The sequence below is a fragment of the Mustela erminea genome, chromosome 5 (genome assembly GCF_009829155.1).
Source record: "Mustela erminea isolate mMusErm1 chromosome 5, mMusErm1.Pri, whole genome shotgun sequence".
Taxonomy (NCBI): domain Eukaryota; kingdom Metazoa; phylum Chordata; class Mammalia; order Carnivora; family Mustelidae; genus Mustela; species Mustela erminea.
Window position 1 is genome coordinate 117,762,949 of NC_045618.1, and position 24,912 is coordinate 117,787,860.

Consider the following 24,912-nt stretch of genomic DNA (forward strand, 5'->3'; position numbering starts at 1 on the left):
TTTTCTCTTTTAAGATTTGAGAGAGTGAGTGTACACATGAGAGAGGGGAGGGGTGGGGGAGAGAATCTCAGGCAGACTCTCCACTGAGCATGGAGCCTGACATGGGCCAAACCCACAGCTGAATCCCACATCAAATCCGAGGAGTCGGACCTCCAACGACTGAGCCACCCAGGTGCCCCCTTCAGCAGATTCTTTAATTCACTGGTTCTCAGACCAGCAGCGTGACCTGGGAACTGACAGAAATGTAAATTCTGGGACCCCCATCCTGGATCTACTGAATCAGAAATTCTGTGAGTAGGTCCCAGTAATTGTATTTGAGTTATACTTGAACAAGCCCTCTAGGTCAGACTTCTTTGTAGAAGGTGAGATAGTAGATAATTTTAGGCCTTGTGGGCCACACAGCTGAATAGCTATTCAACTCTGCTATTGTATTACGAAAGTAGCCATACATAACACATAAATAAACAGCCATGGTTCTCTTCCAGTAAAATTTTACTTATGAAAATTGGTGGTGGGCCATGTTTGGTTCTAGTTTGTCAATTCCTGCTTTAGCTGATTCTCATGCACCCTGAAGCTTGAGAGCCACGGCCTTAATAAAGCTTTGTGTCCTTGAGGCACAGTGTTCCTTACCTCGTAGAATTTATTTCTGCTAGATCATCTACTCAGCTGTATTTTTCATATAGTAACCTGCCTGTCGAACTTCCCTTTCCTTCTGCTGTGAAGAATTAGGTTTGTACCTGAATGCCTCTTCATACTTGTTTTTTGCTTGCTTTCCCATACGGTTGTATTCACAGCCTGCCTCTAGATTTGTGTCCTCTGGAGTTCTCCCATAGAAAGAGAAGAGATTGAGGAGCTTGGGTATGCTAACAGCACCCATTACTCATATAGATCTTGTTCTCCTTCACTTCTCTGAGTTGAACAATCCCACCTGTCAGGCCTGGCTCTCCTTTAGTAAATTGTCAGATCTTTACTATACTTTACTATACTTTTCCTTAGTCTGTAGTTCTTCATTTACACTTGGGGCACAGGTAGTAGTAGTTCTCTACTTTCTCTAGAGTAACTTAACTAGGAATCACTGTCTGTTTTGTTATTTTCTATCTAATCTTACTTGTGCACACTTTATATTCAAGATGTTGTTTTCTACCAGTCTTTCATGATCCCATCTGTACTTAGCAATTTTTAGATCCTGTCTTGTTCTAGAGAATTCATTACATTTTGCTCTTTGAGGTCTTAACGTCTTTTTATTTCTTGAACGCTACTCGTCGTTTTTTGATCTAGAAACAGCAGAAAGTGTCTCCATTTTCCAATATCTTCCTTGATAGTAGTTACTAGGTCTGGGTGTATCTCTTCTTTTATAGACCTTTCATGGCCTTCACCTTCTCATTTTCTTCATATCTGTCCAGACAGACTGCTAAGACTTACTAACCTTTCTCTTAAGGAAGACTCTCTGCTAGCTTATTCTACCTTTTGTTTTCATTCTTCCGTTGCTCCATTCAGTAAGGCTGAAATGTATTTGTCAAATCATTACAATTCCACCTTAATTCTCTGAGCATATCAGATTCCAAGAAAATGCTAACCACAGGCCTTTTTGATGACTTTCTTAGCCTTCCTATTTGCAAATAAGCTTTTAAAAAAAAAAAAAAAAAAGATAGCTTTTTTTTTTTTTTTTTTTTTTTAAAGATAGCATTTTCATCACGGTAAGGGCTCTTGTCCCTTTATATTTGGCTTTTTAATCAAATGCTATCACATTTCTTTAGGTAAAGCCATAGATTGAGTTCCAGGAATCTAAAGCTGTATTGAGAATTTATATCATTAACAGATTCAGAGCCAGCCTGAGACCATGCCAGGTACAATCTGTGAATGTGCCTAGTTACCTTTCGGTGGTACTGCCCACTGGGTTAAGGTCAAGACACTATCAACTTGCAACATATTTCAAGAACTATTCCAGGCTTCTTCCCTTCCCGTATCCATTAACAGTCTCTCTTAATCATGCTGAGCAATTTAAGTTTCTTGGCCATTTCATGTACATCTAATTTTTCCATTTTCCATTTCTTTAGCATTCACCTTGGCCTGCTTTAGACAGTCTCAAATTATAGGCCAACATAGAAAAACTGATTTTATTTCAGAATAAGTCCTTGACTTTTGGGTAAAACTATTCTTATATCTCAAAATGTATTTGTGAAGACTTCTAAGTTATGTTTTTATCATTAGAGTCCCTGTCCTGACATAAAGTTGAGGTTTATGACAAATTTCTAGAGCTTCTGGGGGGGATGAAAGCTACAGGTTTGGGTGAACAGAAGGGAAAACTATGGTTTGGTTACTTTGGGTAGATTTTCTTAGGGAATTTACTGTATTATGCTCTGCTACATGTATGTTGCAATTAATTTTTATATGGTTTCATTTTTGTGTGAGGACACTTATTTCCCACAGTTTTCTTACTTGTGTTTTTGGGCCACCGGCCAGCATTCACAACACATCAGTGACCCACTTTGGTCCAGAAGCAGTTTGTGCATATTGTTTGGGCCTTGCTTTCTGGAATTGATGTTAAAATTTTCCTTGTTGCTTAAAATTACATGTATATTCTGTGACCACAACATTATGATGTTTAATATTTATTTGAATTTTACTTAAAATTTTGAAGGGTTTGGTGGTGGCTATCCTGGAATATGACACTGGGATTCTTATAACATCTCTCATATTCATCTAAGAATATCATTTGGATTTGCTTGATTATATTCTGTCAGCTATCATAAATCTTATTTAATAGGTTCAAGGAAAGGACCCTTCAGTGGACATCACTCAGGACCTTGTAGATGAATCTGAAGAGGAGCGTTTTGATGATATGTCATCACCAGGTTTAGAATTGCCATCTTGTGAATTAAGTCGCCTTGAGGAAATTGCAGAACTTGTGGCATCATCTTTACCTTCCCCCCTGCGTCGTGAAAAACTTGCACTAGCACTGGAAAATGAGGGTTATATTAAAAAGCTCTTAGAGCTTTTTCATGTGTGTGAGGATTTGGAAAATATTGAAGGACTGCACCACTTGTATGAAATTATCAAAGGCATCTTCCTCTTGAATCGAACTGCTCTTTTTGAAGTTATGTTCTCTGAGGAATGTATAATGGACGTCATTGGATGCTTAGAATATGATCCTGCTTTATCACAGCCACGAAAACACAGGGAATTTCTAACAAAAACAGCCAAGTTTAAAGAAGTGATTCCCATATCAGATCCTGAGCTGAAACAAAAAATTCATCAGACATACAGAGTTCAGTATATCCAAGATATGGTTCTACCTACCCCTTCAGTCTTTGAAGAAAATATGTTATCAACACTTCACTCCTTTATCTTTTTCAATAAGGTAGAAATTGTTGGTATGTTACAGGTGAGTTAGATCAATTTTTCCGTACTTACAAAGATACCTTATTGATTGATACCATTTAAACTGTTAATTGATTCAGCAGAAGTAATTTCATTCCTTTTAAGTTCCTAATTTGAGTTTCGATTTATGTCTAAAGTTACGTATGTATTTGGTTGATATTAGAAAAGATTCCATTATATAATACTGTGGGACCAGAAGGTTGTTTTGTTTCCATCAGGGAACATAAATGTGAGAAGTCTAGCTTGACGAAATTACAGGGGAATGAATGGTCTTAACAAAATGATTGAATGTAGAATTTTAGATACATTAATTTTTCAGTTATGCATAGAACAGATTCAAAGGGAAGATAAAATGAAGAAGCCAATAGGTATGTCATTAAACATAGAATATAAATTCTGTAGAATTGGTAGCACTGCCAGATCATTATATATTAAAGGCCTAGTGTTAGGGTCAAGGGAATATATTAGATACTGGCAAATTATAGTTGAAGGTCTCCTTGCCAAAAGGCATGCTTTTGTACCAGAGGAGAGTATGGAGAAGTTGGATGTGAATATGAGTTATAGTTCCACCTGTCACAGCAGCTATGTGCTACTTGGGCAACTTTCTTAACTTCTTAAAGCTTCATTTCTCTGATTTGAAGGATGGTGCTATTAGTACCAACTCTATAAAGTCATCTGAAGATTAAAGATCATGCATGAACATTATGCAGCACTCGAGTATTTATTTTTTTTTAGAGCATGCAGGTGGTGGGAGGGGCAGGTGGAAAGAGCCTGACTCAGGGCTGAAGGCAGGCTTGATCTCACAACCTTGAGACCATGATCTGAGCCAGAATCAAGAGTCGGGTGCTTCACCTACTGAGCCACCCAGGCACTCCAAGCGTTATTTCAAAATATCTGTTGTAATTGCTATATTAAACTCTAGATTTTCTTTCTATAGTATGCTGAGTCTCTTAGGTCTAGTGTTTTGGGTGCTTGTATCAGAATTGCCAGGGTGTATTGTTCCCTGGATTCTGCACAAAACACAAAATCTATAGCTGGCCAGTAGTCTGTTTGTAAGACACCCCCTCTTCCCCACCAAAGTCAGAGGACCTCTCAGTATATTATCCCATAATGTAGGAATTAGTTTGTTCTAACTAGAACTTTAGAGTTGGTGTAGTGTAAAGATTTGTGAATTGCACACCCCCCATGTTTTTTATTTCTTTGATGCCCATGAAGAATAACACTTTGATGCCCACCGAAGAATAACAGATAGATATGACTTGGGAGACCTTTCCTCAGATCTATAAATAAAAGTAATTATTTGAAATCTAGATTTATTAAAGGAGGCAAATAAATGTCAGTATGAGCTGTTTGGTAGCACATTATGAATAAAGCAGTAAGCTTAACTTGTATGGCTGTTCCTTTTTAGAAAGTTGCTGTATTTTCAGAGTCCCTGCCTTTGACATCTTAAAACATAAACAAAACATGAATTCAGATAGAAAAGCACATATTGCATGGAGCACGGGATGTGGTGCATAAACAATGAATCTTGGAACATGAAAAATAAAATTAAAATGTTTAAAAAGAAAGACCATTTTACTAACACTGCTGTCCTGAAGCTAGGAATAATTCCAGTTCATGTTGACCAATTTGATGTGCTTTTCCTATTCATTTAAGACAGGCATGTAAACTAATCATCTAGGCAATACAATCTAGTAAGGACAGTAGTATATCTATACAGTCAGTGTATTGTGATTGATAATGGAAGAGGGAAAAGGTTTTGGTACTAATTGTTATTCTTTGATAAGAATCTTGTTTTTACTGGCTACCCTAGTGAGCCTTTGTTCCAGTCCACTTTTGATTCCCAGTGTCCTTGGATAGTTCTTAGTGTGTCTGGTCCTTCAGTGCCACATGATTCCCCTTTTGTTGTGCAGGGACTTGTCACTTGTTTGTTTTCTTGGTCTGCATACCTGTGAACTGCCAGTTTTACTCATTAAGTATGAATAATTTCAAGTCTTTGTTTCCCTACATTATGCTTTGTAATATTCTGGCTGTCCTTGCTGTACTTCTGTTTTCTTGATACAGGTACTTCTTTCCAAAGTGCTGCTAGGAAGGAGAGAGAATTTTATAAATTTTGTGACACGGGTGATGGAGATATAATTTTTTTTTTTTAAAAGATTTTATTTATTTGACAGAGAGAGATCACAAGTAGGCAGAGAGGCAGGCAGAGAGAGAGAGAGAGGAGGAAGCAGGCTCCCTGCTAAGCAGAGAGCCCGATGTGGGACTCGATCCCAGGACCCTGAGATCATGACCTGAGCCGAAGGCAGCGGCTTAACCCACTGAGCCACCCAGACGCCCCTGGAGATATAATTTAAAGCAGGTTCTTTCCCCTTGCATACACAATCATACCCTCCCTTTACTGTTAACTGCTCTATACGTAATACTGTTAAACATCCTTTTTTTTTTTTTTTTTAACGTTCTTATTCTCTCAACTTCTGTACCCCAAATGCAGCAGTTCAGAGACTCTTTTTCAGTAGTTTGATTTCCAGTTGATGGGATATATTAGATCTGGGATATATATTAGATCTGGGATGCATCTTGAAATTGCTTGCCATTTGAATTATGGCCTATTTGTACATTTTAGAAAAAGTAAAAATAGAAATAACCATTTTACTATAACAGAAAATACTTCCAAAGAATCTGCAACAGTGACTACAGAGTTTATAATCTAGTGAGAGATTACATACACACATATACATCTATACATATGAGGATATATTTAGACTTAGGCATGTCTATAGGGCTGAAATAGTGCTGAATCTAGTACTAGCTAAGATAGTATGGAATTAAAGTAGAACACAGTCTTGGTTAGAATTAGTGATGGAAGAAATTTGAATAGGTTATCAGGAAGGTCTCTGCCACCTCCTGTGGTTGGTCTTTGGGTAAATTTCTTAAATCTGTCTCAATTATACAATGAGGTAAAGTAACATCTGAGGTTCTTTCCAAGTTTTTTATTGACTTAACCCAGATTAGTATCCTAGGAGAGTACCTCTTTAATCTTTTTCAAAATAATGCTTATTAAATTCTGTGTGTCTGTCTGTATGAGATATTGTCAGATAATAGGTCTATCTTTTAAAGCTCTGCATTTAGCTTTTTAAATAATTGAATCCCTTTCTATGTCTTTAAAATGTGAAAACTCTATCTTAATTTTTACCTTCATTTGAGAGGCTGTAGAACCTTAGTCTCTAAAGGTAAGATTTTAAAACTCTCAGTGAGGGGTTTGGAAAGTATGGCCCATACCTGTTTTTATAAATAAAGTTTTATTTGAACATAGCCACACTCACTTGCATATTATCTGTGGACATTTGCTACTGTAATAACAGTTGTATAGTTGTGGTAGAGACCATATGGTTCACAAAGCCTTATATACTCACAATGTGGCCTTTAAATAAACTTAGGAAATAAGGCCTTGCTAGAATATAAAGAATAACCTTCCTGTATAAATCCCTAGTTTATTCTTTAATAGTTTCATTTTTCCTTTTCTGTTTTAAATACTGTTGCCAATACCATCTTTTCTTCTTCCAGTTAGTGCAATTTGTATTCTACAGTATCTGAAAATGATGTTTTAATACACTCTTATCATTAGCATAAGTTTATCCTTTGATTTAACAGGAGGATGAAAAATTTCTGACAGATTTGTTTGCACAACTAACAGATGAAGCAACAGATGAGGAAAAAAGACAGGAATTGGTAAGACATTTGATACTTATGAAAGACACAGGACTAAAACAACAGATCTTTTATATATTTATTTGTCATTTTCCTTATTTTAGGTTAACTTTTTAAAAGAATTTTGTGCGTTTTCCCAAACGCTACAACCTCAAAACAGAGATGCTTTTTTCAAGACTTTGTCAAATATGGGCATATTACCAGCTTTAGAAGTCATCCTTGTAAGTTTATTTCTCCTTACACTTAATTACCATTTTATATATATATATATATATATATATATTTTTTTTTTTTTTTTTTTAAAGATTTTTATTTGAGAGAGCACGAGCCGGGGGAGAGGCAGAGGGGGAGAGGGAAGATCCGACACCTGCTGAGCAGGGCCCTGGGATCCTGACCTGAGGCAAAGGCAGCTGCTTAACCACATGAGACCACCCAGGCGCCCCAATTACCGTTATATTTTTAATCCATAAAAATACATTTTTCTGTAACATGCAAGTGTTTGACTATATAGCCAGTATTTAATATTAGCTGTGTATTACATAAAGTAAAAAAGCTGTAAAATTCTAGTATTAGTCCTTACATACAACTGCAAGAATATTCAGAGGAATTTTCCGTATTTTTAATAAGTCGTTAATTTTGCAGCCTGTTGAAATGTCAAAGAAGAAAAGTAAACAGGAGTAAAAGAAAGGAACTTTATGCACAGAACAAATTTATATGCCAAATTTCCTTGACTTCTCTTATTGCAGGGTTTTCTTATAATTTGTTAGATTTTGGATTTACATAGCTAGAAGGTCGGTACTTTTATAATTATAGGAGAAATAAGTGCTTTTTATCTGCAGGGCATGGATGATACACAGGTGCGAAGTGCTGCTACTGATATATTCTCATACTTGGTTGAATATAATCCATCCATGGTACGAGAGTTTGTCATGCAGGAGGCACAACAGAATGATGATGTAAGTAAGAAGTTAACAGAGCAAAAAATAACCAACAAGGTAAATATTATTTGCACTAACAGTAAGTATTTATACATGGGGAGCTATAACTGTACTTATTATTTATTTTAAAGATTTAAATAGCTGATATTTGGGAAAGTGTAGCCAGAATGTGAAATGGCTTATTTTTCCCTAAATTGGCTCCTGTCTCAGTTTACAAATTGTCTTAAAGCAGTTGCTTGTTAATGCTCAACTTAAATGTCTTCAAATTTCTGAGATCACGTTTCTTAATTTTGTCATTAACATTGTCTTGTTTTAATCATTTAATCAATAAATTGTTCTGTATATGGAATTATAAGTAACTTCCCTAGGAAAACATTGACCTTGTTAGGGATAGATTCTCAAAATTACCAGGAATGAAGAAATGAAGCACAGTCCCTTGAAAAAGTATTTAGGGTACTTGTTTTACTGCCTAACCATAAGGAGAACAAGCTGTTGTCTTGTTCACACACACACACACATCTGTTAGAGAGTGAGGGAATCTATCCTGATAATATGAAGGGCACTCCTGGAGTACATGGTACATGGCACATGCAGCAGCCCCAAATGTGTATGCTCTTCTGTTTTACTTTTAGATCATTAAACCAATGATCCTAATTTTTTTTTTCCTCCTTCCCCCAAAATCTTACAAGTAACTTTTAAGAATAAACTGATATATTTTTTTTGCCCTCAACTGCATCTTAAAAGGGGGAGCATCCTCTTGGGGGAGAAAAAATCTATATGCACAATTCCTATTGTATTTTTACAAAATGAGAAAATAGACTTCTACCTTTAAAAAAAATCTTAATGTGTTGTGTCAAAATGAAGTAGAATGCCTGGTGACTTTTGTGTTTAAGGTTGAGTTTTGTTTTGTGGTTTTTGTTTATTGCCAGGGTAAGTGTAGGAAAGTACCACTTTGAACTGTTGAATATTGTGTCACATTTTTCTTCAATAAAATAGTCTTATCCAGAGTGCCAAAATACCTGTATTAATTTAAAATAAAGACTATTCTTGCTGGCTCTGAAACCTACATGTACCTACAGTGATGTACTTCCTGCACACGCAGTAGGCCTCTTGATTCCCAGTCTGTCTTTAGGTCCATCCTACCACTGCATACACAGACAAGAGCAGAGATTTCCTCATTGCATCTGTTTGTAGTTACTCCTTGGGCCAGGAACACCAGTCATAGAGCCTCAGGAAAACTAGTAATCAGTTTTCAGTGACATTTGGAATCCATGTAACAGACTTGTTCTCTGTGCTATCTAAATAGCATAGTATTGTTACCCTAATTTCACACATTTGGGTACCAAGCACATTTACTTTAAATGGAAACATTGTATCATTTACATAAATGGAGAATAGATACAGATCTCATTTGCTGTAAATAGAAGGAATCTATAGAAATGCAGTAGAAGTAGAACAATGGTGTAAATTCTGGCTAAATGTTAAACTGAATGCCCATTAGCTTCCTTCAGAAGGGAGATTTTTGTTATCAAGAAGTGTAAAGATCTCTTAGTGCCAAAGTTTGGTTTTTGCTTTAATCAAAAGAACTTAATAAAGAAACTTTCTTTTCTGTATTACTTAGTATAAATGTGCCTTATGCCACACTTGAGGGAAACGCTGCCATATATCCTATTAGTTTAGTTAGTCGTATCATTTGGATTGCAATTAACAAGACATGTAGAGCTAGATACAATGCTGTAACATGCATAGTATGTGCTTTTCCATCCTCATAATAAGTGATCCTTACTGTGTGTACTTTTCTCACCAGGATATTTTGCTCATCAACCTCATTATAGAGCATATGATTTGTGATACGGACCCTGAACTTGGAGGAGCAGTCCAACTTATGGGCCTGCTTCGAACTTTAGTTGACCCAGAAAACATGTTAGCTACTGCCAATGTAAGCCACAGGCATTTTTCTCTTTTTCATACTAGTATGTTATTTATTATTAGTAGGAACCAATGCAGTTAAAATTCATGGAAGTGTTTTTGATTCCTTAGAAAACAGAGAAGACTGAATTTCTGGGTTTCTTTTACAAGCACTGTATGCATGTCCTCACTGCTCCCTTACTGGCAAATACAACAGAGGATAAACCTAGCAAAGGTAAGATAATGCAGGTTGGTAGTAAGGTTCTTTGTTCTTGACTTCTGAAGTTCAAAGTTGATGTAGAGTAATAGTCTTTTAAAGTTCAGCCATTTGGTTAACACAGAGGAGAGGTGTAGTAATATATTTTCAAAAAAGGTGTTCAAGGTAGAATTCCTTTAAAGTGCTATAATTGGAGATAATAAAATGTTCAAGAGGAGATAATTGTTGCTGTCAGAATTTAAAAACAGTTTTCTATTAAAGCAGTATATTTTCATAGGCTAAATAGAAGGAAATAATTAGGAAAAATCATTTTAAGTTATTTGCACTCCGGATGTATAGAGCAAAGCTGCTTACTATTAAACTTTTTATTTGCACTGAGGATTATTCATAAGGTTAGGGATACTTATTTCTGTGTTTTATTCCTTTAGCTTGCATAGTGTGCGTTTAATTCTGAAAGTAGTTTAGGGTCTCCAGTGGGAAATCCCTTACTGACATTTCAAGGTTATTACTTTGTCGTATGAATTACCAGTGTAGTATAACTAAACCCTACTTAGAAAGTAAATGTTAAATTTATCCTTTTTTGTGATTCTAAAATCATGTCTTGGAAACCTGATAATCATTTTTCCTGTCTACTTTATTCATATTAGGTAAAGTTTGAGGCTTCTTTCCAAACACATATATTTAGTTCTGCAAACATTTATTTAAAAACCCACTGTGTGGAAGGCATTGTACTACAGTCTTTAGGGGCTAAATGGGGGAAATAAAAAGGGAGTAAAATACTTCTAGAGGCTTGCTGCCTGCTGAGGAAGAAAGGTAAGCCAATAATCATAATCCAGTGTGGGTTCATCTGTGTAATAAAGGAGCCACAAAACACACTGGAATCATAGGAGCAGAGAGAGTAATTCCACCAAAGAGCGGGTGGGATCCTTCTGGATCTCCTGTGCTATGTGTACATCTTAAAAGAGCATTCTTGCACTTGCAAATAAAGCAGATCTAATAGATTTGTGTCCCAGCTCTGCCTTATCATTCAGACTTGGGTTTTGTGAAACTAATTCATCAGAGTTAAGAAAATGTAAAGCACAGATCTTGAGGCACATGGTAGGGATTCAGTGTTTGTTCCCTTTTTCTTAACTTTAAAATTTTGGGTCAACAGAAAAGATTTTACTTGTTCGTAATTTGGATACTCATATTTAGAAAGGAAAGAATGTTAGTCATTGAATAGAATTGTGTTTCGTTTTCAGATGATTTTCAGACTGCCCAGTTGTTGGCACTTGTACTGGAATTGTTAACATTCTGTGTGGAGCACCACACGTACCACATAAAAAACTACATTATCAATAAGGATATCCTCCGGAGAGTGCTGGTTCTGATGGCCTCGAAGCACGCTTTCTTGGCATTGTGTAAGTGTTGCGTCTGGTAGAATTATGACGTGTAGATTATCATGTTGGTACCTTTGGGTCTTACTGCCTGAGAAGAAAAGATCACTGATGTCAAGACACATAGATTTTTAACAGGAAACTGCACCCATTAATTATGTCATTTCGCCATGAGATAATTTTCCTTTCACATCTTTCTCCGTATACAGCAAAGAGCTTAGTATGTATCCACAAAATATGTTAAAGTATTTAATTCCATTATTAAAATGGCACCTAAGATAACTTTACCCTGTTATTTTTTAGTACTGCCTTCCTCATTACAAATTAGGCATTCTTGTGAATCTTAACATTAAATCATGAAGAATGTTTTTATAATTTGGAAAATCTATAGCTAATAGCACTGAGTTGCTAAAACACATTTCGAGTTAACAGAATGCCTAGCACAAATGTCTATAGATGGTCCATTCTTTAATTGCACAAATATTTTTTTCTCTGCCTTATTGAGCTATATTGAACATAAAACACTTTGTTACTTCAGATATTTTAGAGCAAGGGTGCCAAACTTCAGAAGTGATCAGTTCCAGCCTGTGCTCTATTTTTGCACAATCTGCAAGCCGAAAAGCAGTTTTTAGGTTTCTTAAAGGGTTGTTTAAAGAGAAAAAAACAAAAACAAAAAAAACAACTACAGAGGCCATGTGTGGCCTGTGAAGCCTAAAATGTGTACTTGTAAACCAAATTTACGAGGACGGCAACTTTAACTGTGTTCTTAAGGCCCGAGTTTGTTAAAGTAAAACATGTTCTAGAACTGGAAATAGATTATTTAAGAATATTCTTGATCACAGCAGCCAGCCTTCTTTGGTAAGTTGACAGATTAAGTTTGGGGTACTTTAGAAGCTCAATAAGGTATGTCTGCTGGTAACTTCTGTCTTTTGGTGTCTATAGGTAAGTTTGGTTGTTTGGTGGTTGATGGCATCACAGTCATTCACTAATTAGAAGCCTAAACATATATCCATTTTTGCTATTTTTTTTTAACTTCATTATTTTTTTACTTAATGGATTTTTTAAAAATATCCTAAAATTTTAAAAAATCCTAAAATTATAAAGACATGGTTTATAAGGATATTTCTGACGTTGACTTGCTCTATAGTATTTTATTTTTAAAATAGTATTAGAAAGTGGTATCCTAAAAATACTAAACTTGGTATCAGGGTAACAGTTGCCTTAGTTTTTCTGGTTAATGTACACACTGCAGGATGGACTGAGAATACTTGTATTCATGGTATATTTTCATTTTCCACCCTTCAGATACCTAGTAAAGTTACTTTCTTTTGATTTTCCAGGAACTTTGATGTTACCTGAGTAATTTTTCAGCCAAAAGTTAAAGGTAGCATTTTATGGCGTTAACCTAGACTGCTAAGGACAGCAAAAATAAATGAATTATTTTGGTTCTGCAGTACTAATATCCATGAGCTTAGTTAGCATATGTAAAAGAAGAGCTTTTAAACTTATACTCCTTTTCCTTGTATATCTACTACAGCAAAATAGAGCCCCATGACCACGTTGAGAGGGAGTTTGTAACAAACTTTTCTTTCATGTCAACATAGAAAGTTTTGTTCCAGTGTGGGAAAGGGAAGTTAGGACAGAATGGAAAAACTAAATGAATAACTTAATTAGTTTTAGTTTGATAAATGTGTTAAACACCATATTTTATCAGTTTTAAGCTCCACATTTTAGATACTTATCATCTCAAATCAAGGTGAGTTACACTATTAATGGCATGCCATTGTGATTGATAGTTCTGTTTATTTGGTTTTCTTAGTGGTAGAGAAAGTTTTTTGCAATCGGGGCATATTAGATTTGATGAAGATGCTAGATACCTGGAAATTACAAGAAAAACACAGGCCGTTAAGACCTGGGCTCAGCTGTCAAGCGGGTTTTGAGTTCATTAGGAGTAGAGATAGTCATGTAAAAATCAAAATGTCAAAAGTACTATATTGAGGTGTGTTTGGAAGCAGAGTGGAAATAATTTATTTTACATGTAGGAGTCAGATCAGGAAAATTTTGCAAGAGAGGTAAATTGGGTTGCGTCTTGGTCCTGGGAGAACGTGACCTTCTTGGTTGCAGGCACAGTTGAAGTACATATGTGGGAAAGTGTAGCATGACAATGGTTTGTTGTGGGTAGAACATACGAGTCCAGTGGTAGAGTGCAGGAAAAGAAAAGCCTTTCAGTTCAGTTCATCTCTTTCTTTTGCTTGCCGTATTACAAAGAAATTTTCTCAGCAGCTTGAGAACTACAAAGAGATACATTACAAGAAAGGTTATATTATAGGAAACTAACCATGTTAGCAAATTTTTAGTTGTTTTAGTATTGTTTGGTTTAACGATGACTCAGTTTGGAAAATGAGCACTCTTAAATGATCCCGTGTGACTGTCTTCCCAGATTGAGAACATGAGTAGTTTCTGGAAGAAGATGCCAGTCATTAGGAGTGAGCACTCTAGAACTGGCTTGAAGACTATATAGTAGGAGTTTCTGGTCAAGGATTTCCAAAAGAGCTAAGTGGGAGATTTAGGTTATTTTCAGTCTTCTAAGATTATACATGGAAAATACTAGGTATAATGTTTGAGGGAGTGATTAAGTTTAGATGCCCTGTCGTAAGGACAGGAGATAATCAGTGGTTAAATGTAAACACTTTGGGGACTTACAGAACTTCTCATTTTTTTCTATCTGCTGCTTATTAAATGTTTTTATCCTGTTTAAAGACAACGAATCAGGTGTGTAGGTGAGACCAACAATCCTTTCAAAATCTAGGTCTTCATAAGTTTAGGTATATACATATACCAGTTTTACTGTCTTGTTTCCTTGGCCTTTCAGGATTCATGTTGTCTAGCATTTGTTAAAAACATGGAAATCCATGACAGGAATGAAATAAAAATTTTATCGTAGATGCTTTTATTCAGCCATCATAAGTTACGTATGAGGCAAAAAGTGTCATCTTGGGACATGAAAGCTCATGTGCTAACGTAAAGATGAATTATTTGTTTTAAAGATGATTGAAATGAAGCACCAGAGATTCCTGGCATGTTAATGAAGGTTATAGATAAGAAGGGAAGCCCAGTGCACTTCACATATGGAGGTCTGCAGTTCTGCCAATAGGACCTATCCCAAAAGTGTTCTCTAATTTCCTTTGAGCAATTTGACTTCATAGAGCTCACTGGTACATTTTTGAAAGCAACTCTTATTCAACAGCAAGTAGTGGTTTGCTGTTCTTGATGCAGGTTTCTTTTGGGGGAGGGGTGTGAATGGAAATAACCCAGTTCTGGATTTAAATAAATTAGAGCAAATGGAAATGAGCGAAACAGAGACCATTAGAAGCACCTCTGTCTGTACCAGCAGTTTCTGGGCAGAACTGCTCTTGAAATGGTGGCACTGCGTAGCTTGGGCTTAGTGAATTCTAGGAAGGGAGTTTCTTTTCATTTACCTAGGAACTGCGTGCAACCCACGGGGTTCAGCTAGTGTGTGTTACGGTAGGACACAAGTCTCCACGAAGCCTGCATAGTTGGAGGACAAACTCTTAAAATAATAGCTCTTGCCTTATTTACTAAAATCTTCACATTTGGCCTGAGCTCTAAAGTATTGATTTTTATTCTAACAAATGGAACGGCCTCACTAGTTCCTTTGTCAAGTGACATTACAAAACACCAAACTTTAAAATCATTGTTTGGGAAGACAGACCCTTGTTAGGCTTTGACTTAAACAGGTGCCTCTTACTGTTTAAAATGTCTTATTTCACCATGCTTATGTATTTGAAAATAATTCAGTAGTTTACAAAAAATGCAGTTACTATTCTATAAATTATTTTGAAGCTCCCTGCCCAGAGTGTCACTTTAGAGAGAGACACTCTTAAATAAGTTGCATTGTTAAGGCAGTTTATAGCCAGCTGTACCTAATTGGGCATTCACTTGTGGACCTCTTTTCTGCCAACTAAAGAAACATTGAGCTGCTTTACTCCTCTGCCTTCCCACCCAGAAACCGTGTCAGCATGGTTGCCTGGCTACCTGCTCATGAAGGACTTGATTAATAACAAATTGGCAATTTAACGAGCCACTTCCATGATCTCCAAAGAAACCAAAATACAAACACAATATTTAATCTTGCCAACCGAAGACGATGTGACTGCATGAAGTGAGTATGCTTTTTTGAACTGTTTACAATAAGTGGGGCATTAACTTACTGACAAACTCCCATGTAGGTAAAGAGGGCTTTGTCTAGCTGTCTGAGTATATTTGGATCTTGACGAATGGTGACTTAAGTAACTCCCCATACCTCAAGATGTAAATATACCTTTTAATCTGTAAGTTAAAGCCTAATTAATTGTAAAAAGGAAAATTAGGAAAAAAATTAAAAAGCATACTCGCTGCAATAAGCATAGAGGACCACATTTTAAACAAAACAGCCTCTAAATTTATTTCTAAACTATGGGAAGGCAAGTTTTGGGTCATGCAGAGTTTTGTGGGTTTATGGTTATCCTGACACATCCACAAACCAACCAGTGTAAACCCAGAACTCTAATGCAAAATAGTAAGAGTGTCCAAAAATAATGAAGATCAAATTATACAGTGGATTGCCCTAATAAAAGAACAGTATTTCTGTTGTTTTTAAGGTGAATATAAAGGATATATTTAGCATTTTCATCTTAAGTAGTATGAAGTTAATTTGTTAGCCCTATTTTAGCTCTTACATTAGATGCAAAGTACATTTTGGTCATTAGTAAATTCCAGAGTTTTTCTGGCTCTCCAAGACTTGTGTTCTATAATGACATACACTACTTCTAGGGTGCATTTTTCTGATAACCATTTTGCAGTCCTTATCTTTAGGTTCATGCTTCTGGAAGCAGTAATATATCACTGCACGAAGAATTATATTAAGCAGGTCTTTTTAAAGAAAGTCTAAAATATGGAAGTGTGGTATGTAATTTGAACAATAATGCCTCTGTGTTTCAGGTGCTCTTCGTTTTAAGAGAAAGATTATTGGATTAAAAGATGAGTTTTACAACCGCTACATAATGAAAAGTTTTTTGTTTGAACCAGTAGTCAAAGCATTTCTCAACAATGGATCCCGCTACAATCTGATGAACTCTGCCATTATAGAGATGTTTGAATTTATTAGAGTGGTAGGTTCTGTATTTGTTAGAATGTTGGTTTTAGTTATTTAAGATTATTGAATATGTATTGTTGGTATTCTGGCTTGAGATTATATTTGAAGAAAATTTTTAAAAGAAGCTTGTAGAAAGTCAGTTCAAAGTAATAAAAACCTTCTCTCAGCAGCTGTGAGTCCTTCATAGGATGGCTTGGAAAAAAAAAAAACTGATCTAATGCTGTCATGATACTCTACTCATTTTTAAAAAGTAGAATGACAGTTAATAGAAAGTATTTGGTGTGATTTTATTTTGTTTTAACTGAGGTTTTCTGTGTTTGGACTTTGCCTTCTATATTTTTAAAGAACAATTTTGTAACAAACTTGATTCTTTACTAATAGTAGTTGGCTTGTGGTTCTCCCACAAGTGTGTGTCAGAATTATCAGTAGCGTGTTTTTTGTTTTTTAATTATGGTAAAATGTTTACCATGTAAAACTTGCCTTTTTAAGTGTACAGTTCCTTGGCATGAATACACTCACACTGTTGTGCAGCTATCCCCACTGTCCCTCTCTAGCACTTTCCTGTGATGTGCTGATCCTCCCCACCACCACACTTACTGAAGAGTCATCTAGGTGGGACATGGGCATTTACTTGAGGAAGACCCATAGTTAGTTCAGAGACACACCAAAAATCAGAGACTGTGGAATATCCACTTATGCCCATTTTCATTGTTTTGTTATCTCTAAGACTGGCTAATAATTTTATGAAGTTAAACTGTTTTGGGCAGGTTTATGACTTAATACAGTTAAGTCTGTCTTGCTAAAAGAAGATTTTTCCTATCGTATTTTTCATTATAATCCTTGTCTGTAGGAAGATATAAAGTCATTAACTGCTCATGTCATTGAAAATTACTGGAAAGCACTGGAAGATGTAGATTATGTACAGACATTTAAAGGACTGAAACTGAGATTTGAACAACAAAGAGAAAGGCAAGATAATCCCAAACTTGACAGGTAAATTAGTACATTTTTAACCTATTCATTCAAGTTGTATGGTGTTGCCTCTTTTTGCTTGTTTCATATTATTTGGCTTGGCCAGGGGATGAGTGGTGGTTGCAGCTTTCTGTAATGGCTAATATGAATGTTTTTCTGAAGGTGTGTGTGGTCTTAGTAGGATCTGTAGACTCTTCCTTGGGTACATATTAAGCTAGTTAATGAGAAAGAAAACCCCATTGCTTACATGGTAGTGGGGCTTCATGTGTCCAAAGCAAAATCAAAACGGTATGTTTTAAAGTCCATGAATTAGGACTTGTGAGTTTCTGATGTTAACAGGTTTAACAACTGATCCGTGATAGTACAGTTTCCGTAAGTTTGCACTAGTTAACACTTGATAGGGTGGAGTGTTTAGTTCTGTGAAAAGTCTGGCTCTTCATTAGCCTCTCCGTATATAAATGTTACCTCCTTGATCTAATGATCTAATTTGGAGCACCACTTGAAGATTATCTCACTCACTTTGGGTGAGTCCCTTAAGATTTTATTTATTAGAGCACTGGGACGGGGAGAGGCAGAAGCAGACTCTGCACTGAGCTAGGAACCCCATGTGGGACTTGATCCCAGGTTCCTGAGGTCACACCAGAGCTGAAGGCAGATGCTTATTAACTGACTGATGTCAGTTAACCACCCAGGTGCCCTGAGTCTGTGTACTTTCTTCTCTTTACTCCTAGTATGCGTTCCATTTTGAGGAATCATAGATATCGAAGAGATGCCAGAACACTAGAAGATGAAGAGGAAATGTGGTTTAACACAGATGAAGATGACATGGAAGATGGAGAAGCTGTCGTGTCTCCGTCCGACAAAACTAAAAATGATGATGATATTATGGATCCAATAAGTAAATTCATGGAAAGGAAGAAATGTATGTTGAAAAACTGGGCAAGGAGAAATAGTGGCTTTCCAACTCCAGGCTTATTCTGTATTTCTTGACAAAATGGGGAGTATCTACCTTGTCATGACCTAGATTTTAGAGACTTTGTTGCTTTCTAGAATGTGAATTAATAGCTGTGGGTGAAGGTAGGGACCAAATTTTCTTAATCTGACTTGACCCAGGAGAAATACATTATTTCAGGAAGGGGCAGGGGGGACACTGAATATTGAAGGTCTCATTCCTTCTCAGTAGTGAATTGAAGTTGTGTTTTTCCCTAGCAGAGGAGTGAGCAGTTAATTGTGGTTTAGTAGCACCTCATGGGGGGGGGGGGGGGATTAAAAAAAGAGGAGGATGAGTGACAACTATTGACAATATTCTTGTTTTTAGTAAAAGAAAGTGAGGAAAAAGAGGTGCTTCTGAAAACGAATCTTTCTGGTCGGCAGAGCCCAAGTTTCAAGCTTTCCCTCTCTAGTGGAACCAAGACTTCTCTCACCAGCCAGTCACCTGCAACCAATCTGCCTGGTTCCCCAGGCTCCCCGGGATCCCCAGGATCTCCAGGCTCTCCTGGCTCTGTCCCTAAAAGTACATCTCAGACGGCAGCTATTACTACCAAGGTATGTTCTGACTTCCAGGCCTGTCTCATTTCACCTTTCTCAGCAGTAATTGTGACGAAGATTTCCTTTGGTTATTGTCTTTTGGAACCGGTCTAAGCTTTCTGAACAAGAAAGAATAATTCTCCCACTACCATCTGAATGTATTAAAAACCTGAGCAATTTCTCAGAGGATTTTATGACCAACACAAAAGGCTGCATGAATTATTTTGGTTATTTGCATTTTAGAACTCGGGTTCAGATTTGTGTCAGAACATTTACAGAAATTTTAGTTATTCTTCTATCAACTTTCCCGGTTACTACCCAGCTAAAGACTTGTCTGGAAGAAAGAGCAGCATCTGGACACTCAAACATTGTTCTGTCAAGCAAAATTTATAAAAAAGAATTAGCCATCTATCATTCACATTTCATAAGAAAGCATCACAATTTTAACAGCAAAAATGTGGACAAGACATAATATCAGAACAAAAACCAGTCCTGTTCACTACCTCTGCTGTCCTGGACTAACGGTTCACAGACGAGCATTTGGGATGGGTTGATCTAAACCAGGAATAAAACGCCCCGTACACAGTTCTTTATTCTGCCGTGAGCATGGAACCCTTGAGGGCTAAGAAGTGAATCGATGTTAAACTGAAGGTGCAGCTGAGGGCAGAGCGGGGTGAACTTTCCCACAGCCACCCGTGGAGAAGAGCTGCAGTGGTTTCTGGCGAAAGCAGGGGTCTAAAAGGAGGCCAGGAGAAAAAGCAGAATCGCCTACCTAACTTCTGATAGTTGGTCTGCCCTCGTTTCTAGTAGTCCGTTTATCTGTTGTAGTTTTCAGGATTTTGTAATGCACTGTTAAATCTTAGAAACAGTAATTGTTAAATTGAGAAGGTTTTATCTCCTGGCCATTTGCTAAATTTATATAGGAAAAATGTGACTTTCAGTTGCATGTAATCTCACTATCCAAAAATAGCTACACTTCGTTTATTGGGGGTAGGAGGGCTGAGCATCTGTATCCTTTATCTGGTATTTGTGTGTTAAGATTTTTTAAAAGCTACATTTTTCTTTCTGAACAGGGAGGCCTTGTGGGTCTGGTAGATTATCCCGATGATGATGAAGATGACGACGAGGATGAAGACAAGGAAGACACGCTGCCATTGTCAAAGAAAGCAAAGTTTGAGTCCTAATAATGGCAACTGCCTCTGATCAGCACCTGTTGAGAAAACTGGTTCTCCACCCCTCCCCCCTACAAAATCCACGAAAAGCAGTGGTCTCTTGTGAATGACTGATCCAGACCAGCCTCACAAACTTGACTTCTGCTCATCAAGTGCCAATTCAATGGAGCAGGCGGAGGGGATAATACACATTTAGGGGAAAGACTTAAGCCTTTGAGCTCTCCAGCTTGGACCACACATTGCCCTTTTCTCAGGGAAGGAAATGGAAACAAAAAGCCAACAGGGCAGGGGTTTTGTAAGTGGAACTCTGGATTGACTGGTCAGTTGCTACAATCAGAATATGCTTTCTTGGACAATGTTTGAGACTGAGAAGAACAGGCTTTTGTGCCATGATTCTTCACTAGTTAAGAATGCCAGCAGTTTCTTTGTATAAAGAGACCTGCCTTTAAAATCCTACATTCTGAACATTTTAGTCAAGCTACAACAGGTTTGGAAAACCTCTTTGGGGGAGGGGCGAATATAAAGTTTCCTCTTTTTTATCTGTTCCCTTTGCCCTTCAAACTGCAGATTTTTTTTTAAAGTGGGGATTTGTCCCTACTTGATTAAAGATTGAGTGGAATTCTAGATGTGGTCATTTGTGTCATAATTTTTTTTGTTTCATTTTGTTTTTGATTTTTTTTTTTCTCCCCTGAGTGTATGCTTAGTTGTTGAGTATATATATTTGGGACCATTAAAACTTTTTTTGATGTAATATAACCTAACGTTGTGCTGGTACCTGTTTTACCATGTGTAATTTTTGTTCACATCACAGTTCTTAATTTGTTTAGAGTTTTATGAAAGATGGTATAGTTTTTATTGACAAAAACAAAGTAATCTTACAACTATGTGCATACAAAAGCAATACTATTTTGTGACTAAATATTTTATATTAAAATTTACATCAGCAACTGTCTTGAGAATTCAGGGAAATAGAGTGGAATTTAAAATTTCAACAGTTTTGTTAAACCTAGAAACGTGAAATTAGTATTCCAAAGAGATTCTGAAATTTCTTATCTTGGGAAAATGACGGTACATTAAATCAAAATCGAGGCTGGATGATTTAAAAATAACATTTGACTTTTGAATAATAAAAAGAAAAGTGAAGAGTAAGAGAAATTGTATTAGTTGTATGTTTTTTTCTTTTTCTTTTTTTTTTTTAACCACTCACTTTGGAATACCAGCTGCAATTGTAAAAGTGGTGGTTCCTAAATAAATACTTGGCCAAAGGACCATCAGCTAGCTGTTCCCTCCTTACAACAGTATTTTTAAATAGGTTCTTCTTATTGTCTTAGGTGTGCTAAAATTCTTTTAAGGAAATGAAAACAAATACTTTAATGTCACATTCCCTCTTTTTTTTAATAAGCTTTTAGAGCTTACTGAAGAATGTGTTTGCAAATGTGAATAAAAATCCATACCCAGGAAGAGATACTATTTTAAGTATCCTCTACTTTAACTGAGTGTCGGACAAAGCACCGTGTGCTTCTGTCTTCTCTCTTTTGTTTAGTCCTCCGTAAATTCTAACGTGTGGTACCAAAAACAAGGTTATATTGAATAGCTGGGTAGAAAATCAGAAAGTGACAACTCGCTACTACAGTCACGAAACGAGTTTTATCGTTGGCTACGTATTTTTTTAACATAAATTTTAGGTGCGTAATTAATTATAAGAGTTTAAGTGTATTTCACTACAGTACAGAGCTACTTGTGAGTCCCAAGTTGTGGGTATTAATAATTGAAGTTAATCAAGTTATCTTGAAAATAAAGAGAAGAAAGATCTGAAGTTCAATTATATTACGTCTTCCTTTGTGCCTTAACCCTACTGACGTTTCTGGCTAGGCTCTTGGAACACTTTCTTGTCCTGGTACTCTGACGGTGCTTGAGAAGACAGGAGGAGCATCCTGTGCCTTCATAAATTATGATCCAGTATTTAAAAAAAATTACTCACTATCGGCCCTCAACATGTTAAGTGATACCCCTTCACTGATGGACAGTTGTTTGTTCTTAGCCATTAGTGATTATTGTAACTGAAGCAGCAAATTGACACAAGTTGCTGTAACAGAAATTAGATTTAAAACAGCTTGTCATTTCATAGAGGAAGAACTTAGCAATAAATTGCTAGAAAGACAACAACACTGGATTGACAAGTCCACCTGACTCAAAAGTCTGTACTGCTGGACAGATGCCTGTCTTGGTAACAGATGTAAATACCACGGCGTGAACAGTTAGTTAAAAACTCTTATTTTCCATTTTAATGATATGTATTGGTTCTTTTGCTCATTTTGCAATGTTGAAAATGAAAAAAAAAAAAAGATTTTCCTTCCCATGTGATTACCCAACAACTTCTAACAAAGACAGACTTACATTAACTACAGGAAACACCTTGATGTCCTGTCTTGTCCAGAAAAGCTACCCTGGCTTTTTTCTTTAAATAGAATTAAAACCTGACTGTTTATTTCCCTGACTATACTCAAATCCTGTCTATAATTTTCTCTGGAAATTAGTTTTTGTCAATTTGGCAATGAAGAGGCATGGAATGGGGGAACAGTCTTGTTCTTAACTGATTTAAAGCAGTAGCCTTTGTAAAGTTTGCTAGATTAGAACAGCAAGCAGTTTAAATTGGAAGATATTTTTAAGTGAAATACTTCAGTCAACAGAGTTCTAGTATTTACCATAAGTAATTGCTTAAACTGGCACTGTCAAAATCACTTCTGGAGGAAAACTAAGGTCCTTCAAAATTTTTAATATACAAGGTTATATTAACTTTTTCTGCCCTAACATCCATTTCAAGCAAAAGGATTATAAAAACGAGTTTTTAATGGAATGGATTATTGTCTGCCATTACACTGGGACTCAGAGAAGACGAGGAAGTGGGGCAGTAGTATACTGTGACACCCAGTGGTAAACCAGTTTGATTTCTCTTTCTTTGGCTTTAATGCTTTATCTTGGCTCTTGAGAATGATAATTAAAAGGAAACTACGTGTAGGACTCCTCTTCAGATAGATGAATGCCTCTTGGAGTCAGATGTCTTGGTCTTAAAATAGCTCTGGTTGGAGAGACCAATTTCCTTGACCTTTTTGCTGTCCTAGGTAAGTTCTTCTGTGGACTTGGAATACAGATTGCTCCAACATGATGCTCAATGGGTTTTGGTTTAACTTCCAGTCCCACCATTTTAGAGAAATGTATCTGGTGTATCACATTCTACCTACAAACTGAATGGACCATTTTCCAACCTTACATTTCTTGACACTTGGTAAGAAGTCCTAAAGCACCTGGTGTTACAGAGGCCAAGGTATGGAGAAGTCCATACTTCATACATACTTATACAAATACTGCCTTTCCATCCCCTGATAGCTTCCCTCTTCACCCCTTAAACACTGGGATTCTTTACCGCCTCACCGTGGGTGCTCATCTTCCTAAGCTCCAGCCACGGCGCCCCGTACTTGGATGTCCCTGACCCAGTCATGTGTGCTGTACCCTGAAAGACAGCCTTAACCTGTCGTGCTCCTGTGAATGCGCTTTCTCCTGCCTCGCCTGCTGATAAACGTCTATTCATCTTCCAGCATTTGGAAATACGCCTGACACTGTTCCTTCCTTGAGGAAGGAAAGGACACTACATCCTTTTCAGCTTTGTTTCCATGGTATCCACTAGCATGATACCCAGCCCATAGATGGCCCTGCGAAATGTTTACTGGGTGCACGAAGAAAAGCCCGAGTAATGTGCACACGAGAATATACCGACTGGGAAAGTCTTTTGGCTGATGTCCTCACAGAGTCAAGAGTCTGACTCATTCTTGACCATAAGATTCCCTCTGGATGAAAAGGGAGGGCTTGAGAACCTCTGTCCTGTCCTTTGTACCTCTGGGCCTTAGGTTAGTAATACCAACAAGGGACAATTTTAAGTTCACAGAATTACCCTTTATCGAGTCATTTCAGCAACTCCTAAAATTCTATTTAAGATTGCCTGGTCTCTTCCCTGGCTCCAGTACCTTTAACTCATTAACTGTGTCTCTTACTGGGTTTTTAGGCCAATCTGTAAGTTCAGACCCCTGCCTTTTATCACTGGACCTAGCCATGAGCTACGGTCCACAGAACAGCATCTCTTGGGATCGGACATTTATTAAATCTCATCCTCTTACTAAACTTTCACATCTCGGAATAATTCCTGGAATGTGAGATCCTAGAAGGCAGACCACGCTGTATGCGGTTCTCTTCGTGCGGCTGTTAGTATGACAGAGGACAGGAGGATGCACAGATAGTAGATAGGCTGGGCAAAGTTCCATGTGGAATCAATGGATACTTGTCACAGGAATGGTAAAGAGCCTGGAAAATGTGGTCACTCAAAAATTACAGCACTTTATTTTAGCATTAAATATCTTTCTACAGGAATGTGTTTCTGTTGCCTTACAGAGAAAAGTGGAATAATCCTACTCCTAATGTTACTGTAATTTATAAGGAAATTGCTACTTCAGTTTTTCTCATCCTCAATTGTAAAGCATGATTGCAAGGAACAGAAGGCAGTAAT

General features: G+C 36.9%; 1 protein-coding gene across 2 annotated transcripts in view; it reads left to right on the forward strand.

Annotated features, from left to right (window-relative positions):
• PPP4R3A (protein phosphatase 4 regulatory subunit 3A) overlaps positions 1-20,978 on the forward strand; it is a 35,619-nt gene extending 14,641 nt beyond the window's left edge. The window contains exons 4-15 of one of the 2 annotated variants that reach the window (XM_032344656.1): positions 2,768-3,385; positions 7,033-7,110; positions 7,194-7,310; positions 7,929-8,084; positions 9,835-9,966; positions 10,068-10,170; positions 11,394-11,552; positions 16,530-16,699; positions 17,534-17,676; positions 18,387-18,577; positions 18,974-19,200; positions 20,256-20,978. In XM_032344656.1, the coding sequence (XP_032200547.1) occupies positions 2,768-3,385; positions 7,033-7,110; positions 7,194-7,310; positions 7,929-8,084; positions 9,835-9,966; positions 10,068-10,170; positions 11,394-11,552; positions 16,530-16,699; positions 17,534-17,676; positions 18,387-18,577; positions 18,974-19,200; positions 20,256-20,366 (2,205 nt within the window). In that variant the 3' untranslated portion in view covers positions 20,367-20,978. The remainder of the gene's footprint in view (positions 1-2,767; positions 3,386-7,032; positions 7,111-7,193; positions 7,311-7,928; positions 8,085-9,834; positions 9,967-10,067; positions 10,171-11,393; positions 11,553-16,529; positions 16,700-17,533; positions 17,677-18,386; positions 18,578-18,973; positions 19,201-20,255) is intronic. The other variant, XM_032344657.1, reaches the window with a different exon arrangement.
• Positions 20,979-24,912: the final 3,934 nt, after the last annotated feature.